This window comes from Lycium barbarum, chromosome 8 (genome assembly GCF_019175385.1).
Source record: "Lycium barbarum isolate Lr01 chromosome 8, ASM1917538v2, whole genome shotgun sequence".
In the NCBI taxonomy this organism is placed as follows: Eukaryota; Viridiplantae; Streptophyta; class Magnoliopsida; order Solanales; family Solanaceae; genus Lycium; species Lycium barbarum.
In genome coordinates, this window is record NC_083344.1 from 111,329,650 (window position 1) to 111,342,949 (window position 13,300).

A 13,300-nucleotide genomic window follows, 5' to 3' on the forward strand; every position below is an offset into this window, starting at 1 on the left:
TTTATAAAAATTACGAATCAATGTTTAAAGGTAATCCCTTTAAAAAGTGAGATTTAAAATCTTTAAATAAGATAAGTTATATGTTGTGCAAATAAATATGACCTGACCATATAAATATTTTTTAAAGTTTGTACGTATATAACTTAAATTCGAAAAATTAAACCGGTTGAACCTACTAGTCGATTAAATGGTGGGGCAACACTGTCCGACTCCAAAAAAAAGAAAGAGTAGCTTTCAACTTATATCAATCAAAATATCTAATCGATCACGACAACTCTCATTAATTACTTTGATTTTATTATGAGGAGAAAGATGAAATATCCAGCTGCCAAACGTACTGTTTGTCTGATGAAGCCTTAAAACACTCACAAATAATGGAGTAGTTCGTCTACATATAGATGGCTTCACATGGAGATGAAGAACTAATAACTGGTGCCCCAGCAGGCTGCAACTATATATATATATATATATATATGCGCAAATAAGTATTTTAAGTCCACTTATCAAATAGCTACTGCTTGATCGTTTCATTTTGGGTGTTAGACGGTTGGTCATACGATATGAAATTATGATTTCATATTTTAATTTTAAATTAGCGTTTGTTTATGCAATTTGTACAAAATTTCAACTTCAACTTTGTATCATGATTTCAAATCCCAAATTCTCCAAAAATGTATGATTTGGATACCAAATCATGATTTCAATTTAAAAAAAAAAGTAAAACTTGACCCATAAGTTTATTGAGGGTAGAATGGAAATGTTAGGAACTAAAAATTATAGAATATAAAAGAAGTGGACAATCCTTTTTGAATGAAGAAGAAAAAATAAGAAGCATAGATCGAAAATGAGAAAGGGGTGTGGTTTATATCAGATCACAATCACATTTCAACTAGTTCAACTAGATCTGCAGATCAATAACACATGTGAAGACCCCCTAATTATTATATTTCTCTTTTATACTAGGCTATCTCCAACCCTTCGCTCCAAATCTTTACTCCAAAATCGAGTAAACTAACTCCAACCATTACTCTATTTTTTACTCCAAAAAAGAATATTCTTTTTTATATTCTTCTCTCTCTTCTATATTATATTATTATCTTTTATTTAAATTTTATTTTCTTAATTCCATTAAACAAATCTTATCTTTTTTTCTTTTTTACATATTCATCCCATATAATTCATATTTCTTTCTTATATAACCATTTAAAATAAAATTATTTTATACCATAATTTTTTAAATAATATAATTTGTAAGCAAATATTATAGAATATACATATTAACGGATAATTCAAATAAAAGTGAAATCATTGAGATACAAGATAATTCATTACATATTACATTATGGTAAAATTTAGTTTAAATACTACTTAAATATTCAACTTCCACCTCTAGTATGCTCCCAAAAATGATCTATTAATGCATTACGAAGTGCAAAATGAGCATCTTTGTCCTTAATTTTTTTGTGTCGACCTAAAAATTATTCAAATCGGTGATTTTCATCAACTACCATTTCTACTGTTGGAGTTGGACCTTCCCCAGCATCTTGAATTGGTGCATTAAGACCACGCTCATCCTCGATTATCATGTTGTGCAGTATAATACATGTAGTTCTTATATCATGTAGCACTTCTTTTCTCCAAAAACGTGACGGTCCTGCAATAATTGCAAAACGAGCTTGCAAAACTCCTAATGCACGTTCAACATATTTTCGACATGATCCTTGTTTCATCGAGAAATATTTCTTCTTTGGCGAACGCGGCTCACGAATAGTTTGCACAAGGGTAGACCATTTTGGATATATATCGTCAGCTAAATAATAACCCACATCATATTCTTTTCCTTGAATAACATAATGGGCGGGAGGAGCAATACCTTTAGCAAGATTGGAAAACAAATGTGATGACTCTAAAACATTAATGTCATTATTGGTGCCTGGCATACCAAAATATGCATGCCACATCCAAAGGTCATAATCAGCTACAACTTCAAGAATAATTGTTGGGGATCCACTACGACCTGCATATTGTCCGGCAACATCTTATATTTTATATTTGCACCTTTCATTTTTGTGATGGTTATATATTTATTTATACAATTATAACTTATAATAAAATTAACTTTCAATTTTACATAAAAATAATATATGCACGAAAATTAATTTATCAAAATTATATGCCAAAATTAAGATGTAAAATTAATATTATAAAGATATTACATAAACATAATTAGGTATATATAATATGATAAATTAAAAGGGTTAAATAATAATAAAACATAATAAAATAATGGGGAATAGTGATGGAGTGGATGAATAGTGTCGCTCCAAATTTGCAGCTGGGTTGGAGCAAAATTTCTCCATTTTTGACTCCAAAATGAAGTTTGAAGATAAAAATGGAGGTGGGTTGGAGATGGCCTTAATGATAATTACTACATGCGTGTCTGTCGATATGTCCAAAAGGACCGGAATCTTTTCTTAGTTTAAGATTTAGAGCCCGTTTGGATTGGCTTACAGCTTAAAGCTGTTTGCAGCTTATAAGCTGAAAAAAATAAGTTGGGGTAGTCCAACTTATTTTTTTTGGCTTATAAGCTGTTTTCAGCTTATAAGCTGCTTTAGATAAACTAAGTCAAAGGGGTCCAATTATTTTTTTGAGCTTATTTTAAGCATAAAATGACTTTAAGCTGGCCAGCCAAACACTCAAAAAAGCTGAAAACAGCTTATAAGCTAACTTATAAGCCAATCCAAACGGGCTCTTAGTTAATCCCCGACTACGCCTTTGTATTATGAGGTCTAAATGAATCATTACAATTAAGATGAATAATTTGTTAATGCATTATGGGTTTTATGGTAGTTTTGACATGATTTATTAGTGATGAATGATTCCAATTCTCAAATTTGTTGAATGCATTTCATGCGTGGTTGCTATTAGCCTAGGAGAAATTCTGACGTTGACATTAGTTTTTGTTTTTTTTGCTAAGAGCATCATTTAAAATAAATTGTGCATTATTAACTTTTCCTTTGTCTCAATGATAAAACGACAAAACTTGTTATTGTATTTAGTTTATGGCAAATAAAATTTAGATGCTTTTTGTCAAATATTCCCTTACCTAAATGTATAAAATATTCTCTTCTTATGATTTATCAAGAGCATAATTGTTGAATTGCGTGTCAATTGATTTTTCTTAAACAGATCATACTTTTATGTTTCAACAAATCCACTCACGTGTGAGTCTGATTCTGACACGTGATCATCTAATCTAATAATTTAAGTTATTAGAGATAATATATTTTTATTTACTTAATTGTATTTTAACAATAATAAAACAAAGAAGCAGAAATTTACAATTGCTAAACGGTAAAAGCACCATGTTGTACTTCCTTAACTTGTTCCCAAAACCCACTTTAGCAATTTAACTATATAAATCTCCTCTCATTTTCGAATACATTATCTTGAAGATTTATGCTTATGGCATTTTTTTAAAAATTCCAAGCTATGCCTAAATGAAATGTCTCTCTTATCTTATGGCGTCTTTTTCTTCTTTAACCTTCGACCCTCTACTGATTGAAGTGTTGATTTAATTCACAAACAAAGGTGTCTAATAGAAGATTGCCACGTTGCTTCCATGTTGTCTCATTACATAATAGGAGTAGTAATTACTAATATTTTATATACTCACCCTCCTTTTCTTCATTTAATTAAGCAATAATTTGGTAACATCAGACATATATTAAAACAGGGGAAGATATTACACAGTTGGAAGTTGCACCGTCTAGTTAAGAGTTGTAGGAAATAAAAAATCAAATAAACAAAGGATTCACCAACCCTCGCTCCATGGAATCCAGGACAAACTGTCTCTCTCTCTTTTCTTATTTAGAGCCTGTTTGGCTGGACTTAAAAAAAAACAGCTTCTAAGCTGAAAATAACTTATAAGTCAAAAAAAAATAAGTTGGGGTAGGCCAACTTATTTTTTTTTGGCTTATAAGCTGTTTCCAGCTTATAAGCTGCTTTAGATAAGCTAAGCCAAACGGGCACAATTAATTTTTTAGGCTTATTTTAAGCACAAAATGACTTTAAGCTGGCCAGCCAAACACTCAAAAAAGCTGAAAACAGCTTATAAGCAACTTATAAGTCAATTCAAACGGACTCTTAGTAATATTTTAATATGCTCCAACTAGTACAAATGACCACATGATTTTCTCTCAAGAGAATATTCTTATCAGTTAAAAAACGAATTTTACTTCATTAGAAACAAATGTGCATTATATTATAGTAATAATTTGCCACTTGCAACGCTTAAAACTGGTCAAAGTTTTCTTGAAGATATTTTATGACTTGAGTTAGGTGACATTAATATTACTCCAATGAGACTTGTTAGAAATTGCATTTAAGTGACTTTTCGTTGTAACCTCGGTGTCTGTGCTGACTAATCGCATTAATTCAAACTTGCATCCTAAGTGACCGACTAAAGATGGAAATTCTCCCAAATGGAATTTGCATTTAGGTAGCTTTGGTTAATATCTACTGGTCGGTATACGCATGGGAAGTCAAAATTTAAAATTTATGGATCATGTGTACTAATCTTTTCAATTTGTTTTTGTAAATATTCAGTGAAATTTAAAATAATAAAAAGTTTAAACCAAAATTAGTGAGTTCGACAGAGTCCGTAGCCGATATTCTCCTCCGCCCTGCGTATATGTTACATTTCACAAAGTAATAGTTTCTCGTGTTCCATTTAGATAATTACAAAAATATGATATTGTATCTTAACAGTTAGATCACTCCATCAATTATCAAATCGCTGAAATTATATGAGATAAATTTTGTTTATGATCAACGTTTATGTTTAGAAATGGACATTTGTTAGAATCTATTTACCATGTCTTACACTAACCGTGCTTTGCCTTAAAACTAAATTAATTTCTCGCATCCAAAATGACCTGTACTTATTCCATATGATGATATATACTCATACTAAAGAACTCTTAATCTCCTATTAACAACATTTCGGGTTTTGATTTGAACATATATATATCAAACGTATTAACCAAAATTTCAAAAATATCGAATGGAAATTAAACGAAAAGACTAACGGGTTGTTGTTTGGTACACGGGATAAGGTGGGATATCCTTAAGTTTGAAATTAAATTTATAATGTATTTAGTTGGCGGTATAAATTTAATCTCAAACTTAATCCTGAATATCTCATCTTATCCCATCAACAACTTGGGATTATTTTATCGCACCTCTAAGATGAGAAATATTAGTTCAAAAATTATAATCCCAGAAAAATTTAATCCGTGAACAAAACAACCCCTAAGTCTCTTTAGCCAAAGAATTGTACTCTCTCCGGTTCAAAATAAGTGTCCACTTAGCAGTTAACATACCTTGAGAAAATATTAATTTTTTTTATTAAAGAAAATACAAACTCCTAGGAAAAAAATAGATGTCTTGACTAAACTACCTTTAATTAATGAGACTCTTGATTATTTATCCTCTTGAGTAAATAAGGGTAAATCTAACAAAATAAAATTAATTCCTTCGATTATGTAAATGGATACTTAGCTCCCGTTTGACCTTAGATTTTGAGAGCATATTTTGAAGATTTGTTTTCAAATCTTTGTTTGGCCATAAAATTTTGCCAGATTCTAAAAACAAATCTTCAAATTCCCAAATTGTGGCTCAAACTTGTTTTTGGGCCAAGATTTATGTTTTGGCCTTTTCAAAACTTTTAAAAACTACCCCAAACTTTTATATTTTATTTTAAAAAAGGCCATTTATTTATTACCCAACTAATTCTATCTAGCCATGTTCTTCCATTAAAGCCGTATCTATCATGTTTCCACAATTAAATTAGCCTTCTTGTATAAAGTGAAGATTGTTCGTACAACGTGGAAAACTATATTAAAGAATAGCTGGTTACTACCGTTATTATTTTTCTTGCACAGATGGATCTTTATATTATAATTTGAATTGTAGTAGCTAATAACCGTGTTATTAACAATTGTTATTAAAATATCATGTTCTGCATAATTTGAGATTAACTAGTATATATGTCTTGTATGGTTAGGTATTCTTGATAATTTTTAAAACTTATGGGTATAAGTAATGTTTTATATTTTTCAAAACTAAAAATAAAGTATATTTTGAAAAACTATAGCCAAACACATTTTGAAAAACATTACTCAAATCAAGTTTTTCAATTTTTTTTTTAGGAATCTATGACCAAACCCTAGCTTAGTTTGAACCAAACTAAAGATTAAGTGAATATTTATTTTGAATCGAACAAAGTACTATACTATAGTGATACAAATTCACATTTATTAACGGCGTTTTAATTTTAACTCGCGACAACCTTACTGATTATCATCTCCCATTTTACGGTAGAAAAAAGTAAGAAATTAAAATAAAAAATAAAAAATTGGCAGGTGATAATTTGTGCATCGTAAAAAAGAAAAATAAGGAAAAAAAGAAAAGAAAGATAAATACCCTGTAAGAAGGAGCCAGGTGTCCACTTATGAACGTACTAGAGTACGGACGCAACTTCCAAATCAAAAGGGTATTATCGTACATTCATATTAAAATCAGGGGTAAAATCGACAATATTTTAACTCATCTGTGCATACCTGTATGGGAACAGAGTATTCGTGAATGAGCCAAATTGTGTGGGGTATGGGATCTCTTTACATATAAATTCAATACACATTGTAAATTAATTTTTCTAAAACTCCCATTTATTATTTATACGCCTTTTCGGATTCTTGGTTCTTTTTAGCTTCTATATAAGGCTCACAAAAAAGTGCAAACAAATAAACAAACCAAACCCCATAAAGAAAGAAACGTTTATTCAAGATATTAGCTTTGTGGAGACGCCTGTTATTGGTTAGTTCTTACTCTTTTTCTGTTAATTCATACTTACATATTCTTAACGTATGAGATGTGTTTATTGCATATTTGTTGTAGATATGAGTTATGTAGATGCTTTATTAAGATATTGGGATGTTTCTTGACTCTTGTGGTTAAAAAAAGGAATTTTTGGTTCGTGGAAGGTAGTTGTTTTTTGTATTTTTGGCACTTAACTTTAATTATGTTATGGGGTTTCTAAAAATTGTCTGAAGATTTAGTTTTGGTGTTTCTTTGTAAATCTGAAAGCACCTTTTAAACCTGCAATACTTTTAACACCCCCCCCCCCCCCCCCACAAAAAAAAAAAAAAAAAACCACCCCACAACACACAAATATATCCTTGCAGTAGTTGTGGTGAGTTGGCTTTTTGTTGTTTTGTCAACTACTTTCCAATATAGCATTTGGGATTTCATATTAATTGGAGCTTTCTTTTAACTAATTATGCAGAAAGGGAGCTAAAATTGTTGGACCAGCTGAGCATTACTTGCCAAAAATTTGAACTTTCTTGCTTTTTTGGGCAGGAAGATAGATAAAGCTCAAACCTTTGGCTTATTTTGTTTCTTGGATTAGCTAAACAAGAATAGCAGGACTACCAAGACCGAAAAAGGGAAAATTTTCGGTTTTTTGGAGAGATTTGTCTTGGATGACAAGAACACTGTTTTGCCTTTGAGGGAAGCAGTTAATAGGTAGAAAAGATGGATAGGGTGCCAAGGTTTCTTGTTGAGGTTCTAACAGAACCGCAACGAGGAGGAGAGTCGTTTCTCGGGACCATTAAGATTGCTGTTTTACCAATTGCAAAAGTTTTTACTTTGTGCTTCTTGGGATTTCTGATGGCCTCCAAGTATGTCAATATTCTTCCAGCAAATGGAAGGAAGCTTTTAAATGGGGTTAGTACTTTTATTTTTTAATTTTTATGGTAGCACTGTTGTTAAGTCTCGTTATGTAAGTTCAAGTTGTGTTTGGTTATAATTTTTGCAAAGGAAGGAAGAATGCACTTTATTTGAAATTTATGAAGATGGAGTTGGAAAACAGGTTTGGAGCTTTTTTCCAAATTTGGAATTCAACTCCAGGTTGGATTTTAAAATATTATAACCAAACTCTGATTTTGAAATAAAGTGAAAAATTATTTCGGAAAAAAAGTGAATAGTTCTCATGGTCAAACGGCTAGTTAGAATAAGCTCTACTAAATGTTCAATCCTGAAATAGGAAATAGCTCAATGAGTCTTCAAATATCTTTCTGATAGATGTTATGAAGTTATCAATTCAATTTCTTTTTTATAGATTCTAACATAATCATCAATTCAATTTTATGTGATGACACTTGTTTTGATTACTAGTGCGGTCCCTAATGGCAAAAGTAGTTAAGTTTTAGCTTTTATGTATCTCTAATAGATGTTATTACATGGTTTGATGCAGTTGGTATTTTCACTTCTGCTGCCATGCTTGATATTCTCTCAACTTGGACAAGCCATTACATATGAAAAATTGCTTCAGTGGTAAGGATTACATTACATTCGTGCTCATTTCGTTCTGCAATCCCATTCTATAGTATTTTCAACTGACGTTCTTCATTTTATCAGGTGGTTCATACCTGTTAACATTGTTATCACGACCGTATTAGGTTCTATCATCGGTTTTATTGTTGCTACGATCATCCGTCCACCCTACCCTTATTTCAAATTTACCATTATACAGATTGGCATTGGTAAGTGTTCCATCTATAGCTAGTTTCCTAGTTAGGAATCACTTATTTTATGAAGTCTCTTTGATTTTTATATAATGCAACTTACAGTATGCAACTTTGTAACTCATCTTTCACAGTGCATTTTACATGAAAGTGTATTTCAACTATAATTGTCTATTCTATTTAATATGCTGGTATCTGGAATTCAGTGCCAGATTTGTAAGCTTATGTTTTCCATTTCCATGCAGGGAATATTGGAAATGTTCCACTTGTCCTGATAGCTGCATTATGTCGTGACAAATCAAATCCTTTCGGTGACTCTGAAATATGTTCGCGAGATGGTAATGCGTACATCTCATTTGGCCAGTGGGTATGTAAGAGTTCATAGTTGATGGTTTCGAACTCACTGTCATCATTTAGATTAATATAGTTTTAATAGGATATTTGTCTAACAGTACTATTTGATAAATGTGCGTAGGTTGGTGCAATTATCCTCTACACCTATGTATTCCAGATGCTCGCACCTCCTCCTGAGCTCGGCACCTTTGACGTTGAAGATGCAAACCTTCCTATCAAGACTCCTAACAAAGATAGATTGCCGAGCCATCCATCAGGTACTTCTGCAGAGCAAGTTCCATTACTTACAGCCAATGCTGCACCAGCTGACTCTAGTGGTTCAAACAAAGAAAAGGTGAGAACGACGTTTTGAGCCTAGATTATTTGCCCCTTTACCCATAGTACTTTTTGGCGTTATGAGTAGAAATAGTAATCCCTTTAGTGATGGAGAAAATACTATAGAACTTTGGCATTTAGGGTCAGGCTTGCTATCACTGAGGTGTCAGAACTAGTTTTTCTTCTAATAATTGTCGGATTTTAACATTGCTAGTGCTTCATAAAATGAAATGCTTTTTGCATAAGATCTTCAATGCCTTATTCAGGGGAAAATAAATAAATAATCAATGATTGTGGCAGGACTACCTTTTTCCTTCAAGAGATTTTTCTATGTGAATAAAAAATAAGCAGGAATCTACCCATAGAGGAAGAATCACGGGTCATTTCAACTTTGGATAGATCTGGATTTATGGCTTCATCATTTCTGCAACTTTCTTTTCCGAACCGCTTTGTACTGTTTTTTTCCTCGAGCCGAGGCTCTGTCGAAACAACCTCTCTACCTTCTAGGTGGGGGTAAGGTTTGCGTACACTCTACTAGACCCTACTTTGTGGGATTACACTGGGTATGTATGTTGTTCTTGTTGCTGTGGAAATGAATAGAGCTTTCAAAGTCCGACCACAATACTTTAATAGCTTAGTTGAATGTAGACTTCAAGTCCTTAGCTAGATCGATGATTCATGCTTAGTACATCCCTAATTTTCTCAGTTCAGTTGCTTTTGCATAATGTCTTTGGAATTCTTGAAATATCCACAAATTTTCAAGCCTGAGTAATCAATTTCAGTTATTTAGTGAAGTTAAAAAGGGCAACCCGGTGGACTAAGCTCCTGCTGTGTGTCCCCGGACCACAAGTGTATCGTACTAAACCTTACCCTGCATTTCTGCAAGATGTTGATTCCACGGCTCGAACCCGTGACCTCTTGGTCACATGGCAACAACTTTACCAGTTACGCCAAGGCTCTCTATTTAGTGAAGTTATTATTGGAATTTTGGCCAACTCCTGGAGCCTCAAAATTCTTGTTTTAAAGATCTTAACTTTGCATCAAGACACATGGTTCTTCTCTTGCTTTTGTTGGCATTAGTGGTATCTCTTTATTGCTTGTAGCGGTTGAACTTGCATCATGATATTGAACTTGCATCATGATAAGTGCTAATTTAGGTTCATTTAATTTTGTTACAAGCTGACACATAAATAATGTAGGAAATCAGTCTCATGTGGGTTTTGGATTCCTTGATTCACTACGTGCTTTGTGATAAAATCTTTTGAATACTTGTTTTGATGGATGATCTTAATAGTATTCTATAATACTGATGTTTGGCTACTCATCAATTTCCTTGCAGGTTAAAGAGTTCTTTAAATTTCTGTATGAGAAACTGAAGCTCAAGCAAATAATTCAACCTCCTATTATAGCTTCTGTAAGTTCAATAGTCTTGGGATGGATCCATATATGCATTTCCATTTACTTTCTCTGGGTGCTCCAATTCTTTTTGCAGATTGTGAATTAGAACAATTTTTATGACAGTTGCTAAATTGCGTGCTGCTTCTACAGATCTTAGCGATTGTCATAGGATGTGTGCCAGTCCTGAGGCGCCAGGTCTTTACTTCTGATGCTCCACTTTACTTCTTCACTGACAGCTGCTTGATTCTTGGGTAAGTTTTGCTCTTCTTTGCAGAATTAGTTAAAGATCACCATACATGCCATACAGCCTATGTGAAATATTATCCTAATGGTCCTGCAGCATGCTGGTTGAGAGTCTGCCTAAGAATTTCTTATGTCAGTACATGATACATATTCCTTTTTGATAGCTTACATCAGCATATATTCCTAAAGAATTGGATTCACGAAATCTGCTTTTATTTGTTCCTCTACTGTTAGAATACTCGGACTTGGCTGAATTGACATATCCAATAATTCGATTCTTCTAGTCTACGGGTGGAAATGTTAATTGAATGTTGTTTTCTTGTTATCAGGGATGCCATGATTCCCTGCATATTGTTGGCTCTAGGAGGCAATCTTGTTGATGGTAAGTAACTGGTCTTTGTTTCCTTCTTTTAAGCTTATACTTTTCCAAGGATGTTTGAATTCTGATGTTCCTAGGTGCTCCTATTTACTGCTTGATATTTGAATCTTGCAGGACCAGGACCTGGAAGTTCAAAACTTGGTCTAAAAACAACTGCTGCAATTGTCTTTGCACGGCTGTGTTTGGTTCCTCCAACTGGACTTGGCGTTGTCATGTTAGTTGATAAGCTTGGCTGGCTTCCTGCTGGTGATAAAATGTTCAGATTTGTTCTTCTTCTTCAGTATACGATGCCCACATCCATACTTGCTGGTAAAATACCTTTACTTCCAGAGTCTTTTCGAAGCATGTCAAATGTACGACTTTAGATGGAAAAAGGCTTATTACATTGATGATAACCCCCCTTAAATTTGTCAGTAAAGTTTCATTAAGTCGAAGTGCGACCTTTTTCCAATTGAGCAACTGAACACGTGATAGTGTGTATTACTTGACGCTTTCTGTTCAAATTTTGAGAAAACTTTTGTGGGTATTCTCAAGCATCTATTAGGTAATTAAGTTAATCACATAATATATGTTGCCTTCTTTAATTATACACATTAGCCTCAATTGGAATAAACTGGAGGTTTTACGGCTTGTTGAGACTAATGCTATAATTAAAGAAAGATGACATATTTTAAGTGTTTAACTTATCTACGTAGTGGATGTTTGTGAGAACATGCAAAAACTTATCCATAATTTGAGCTAGAAGTGTTTCTAATAGGAACATATAATCATGTATTCAAGCACTCAATTGAAAACATGTCATAGTTCAAGTGTCTAAATGAAATTTAATAACAGATTAAGGGGTAGTCGATGTGTTAAGCTGATGGAAAATGACACTGCTATAGACACTTTGTCGTCTTTTACTTATTCTGTGTGTATGCATGTTTCATCAAATTTTTACTCTTTGACAGGTGCTGTTGCCAACTTGAGAGGGTGTGGGAAGGAGGCAGCTGCTATCTTGTTTTGGGTTCATATCTTTGCTATTTTCTCTATGGCTGGATGGATCATCCTCTACATCAGCATACTCTTTTAAGTTAGGATAAAAAACAGTGTTGCTACACAGGGTTAAAGAAGAGATCTTGGATGTGAAGTTTTTATTCCACTTACCCAAGATCGTGCCATCCTTGTCGAAAAGCTGTTCATTGTTCGTAATCACAGAGAGAGATGTAGTGATTATTAATGTAGGAATGTAATATCTACTGCTACTATATCTATAAGTATAATTAGTCATGGTGGAGGAGTTAACTAAACTGCTCCTTATTTATTCTTGGCTTCTTCCGCTGGTGGCTAGGTCAAAGTTGGATTGAGCATTTGGTAAAGACAAAGATGAGACTTTATGTTCATTTGGGAAAATAAGTAAGTAGGATTTGTTTGTGACATTTGTAATCAGAAGACGATAACTTCAAGTAATGATCAGAAAAATAAATAAACTGTTGTCGCTCTATATAGTTACCAAATTCTCCCAAGTTGACCGCGTATCACGTTTATAAATAAAAATAAAAATTGTACAATGTTCTCCCCATAACAGTAGGTTGTTAGTACTGGTGGAACTGTGGAAGGAGCTCGTAGTTTGTCACAAGCGTGTACACAAACAATTACATTTACAACATAATGTGTCTGCCATGGTACTGTGAATTCACAGGCCTCGGTCGAAATCACCTATGTGATGGAGATCCTTCGAAAATATTATCGTGTACCCGTGTCAATACTCCAAAAACAATTAAACTTGTATTTCTTGCTCTATGGAAGAAGTAGAAAACCACAAATGAAGCATAAAAGAAGAAGAGGAAAAAAACGAATAACTTGTTCTTCAGTTTGGAACATTATCCAGGAGTTTTAAGTTACAAAAACTAAATTCTAGGAACTCGTCTTGCAGTTCGAAATTTGTACAAATTTGTACGTGTGAAGCTCCAAGACAGTATTCTAGACTTCAAACTTGCACAATGAAAATCTCATAACAGTATCCTAGAGTTCAAACTTGTAC

General features: G+C 33.0%; 2 protein-coding genes across 3 annotated transcripts; one reads left to right on the forward strand and one right to left on the reverse strand.

Moving 5' to 3' along the window:
• Nucleotides 1–1,478: 1,478 nt before the first annotated feature.
• LOC132608125 (uncharacterized) lies at nucleotides 1,479–2,065 on the reverse strand. The gene is made up of 2 exons (XM_060322200.1): nucleotides 2,059–2,065; nucleotides 1,479–2,017 (listed from the first exon to the last, which is right to left on the reverse strand). Exons 1-2 carry the CDS (start codon nucleotides 2,063–2,065, stop codon nucleotides 1,479–1,481), a joined length of 546 nt encoding a protein of 181 aa, XP_060178183.1.
• A 4,653-nt stretch (nucleotides 2,066–6,718) lies between these two features.
• On the forward strand, nucleotides 6,719–12,760 carry LOC132606709 (protein PIN-LIKES 6). Of its 2 annotated transcripts, none has more exons than XM_060320316.1 (11): nucleotides 6,719–6,879; nucleotides 7,349–7,788; nucleotides 8,318–8,397; nucleotides 8,482–8,606; nucleotides 8,834–8,955; nucleotides 9,064–9,276; nucleotides 10,597–10,671; nucleotides 10,806–10,906; nucleotides 11,228–11,280; nucleotides 11,392–11,586; nucleotides 12,228–12,760. In XM_060320316.1, the coding sequence occupies exons 2-11, from the start codon at nucleotides 7,597–7,599 to the stop codon at nucleotides 12,347–12,349; spliced, it is 1,278 nt and encodes a 425-aa protein (XP_060176299.1). In that variant the 5' UTR covers nucleotides 6,719–6,879; nucleotides 7,349–7,596; the 3' UTR covers nucleotides 12,350–12,760. The 2 variants fall into 2 exon arrangements, with proteins under 2 accessions (XP_060176299.1, XP_060176300.1); XM_060320317.1 differs by having other exon boundaries at nucleotides 6,721–6,879; nucleotides 7,423–7,788.
• Nucleotides 12,761–13,300: the final 540 nt, after the last annotated feature.

What these genes read in the sequence shown, in the direction of transcription:
- LOC132606709 (XM_060320316.1), top strand. Translation starts at nt 7,597, where the DNA reads ATGGATAGGGTGCCAAGGTTTCTTGTTGAGGTTCTAACAGAACCGCAA. An exon ending in AACCTCCTATTATAGCTTCT is followed by an intron (nt 10,672 to 10,805) that starts GTAAGTTCAATA and finishes CTGCTTCTACAG; the next exon opens with ATCTTAGCGATTGTCATAGG. An exon ending in GACAGCTGCTTGATTCTTGG is followed by an intron (nt 10,907 to 11,227) that starts GTAAGTTTTGCT and finishes TCTTGTTATCAG; the next exon opens with GGATGCCATGATTCCCTGCA.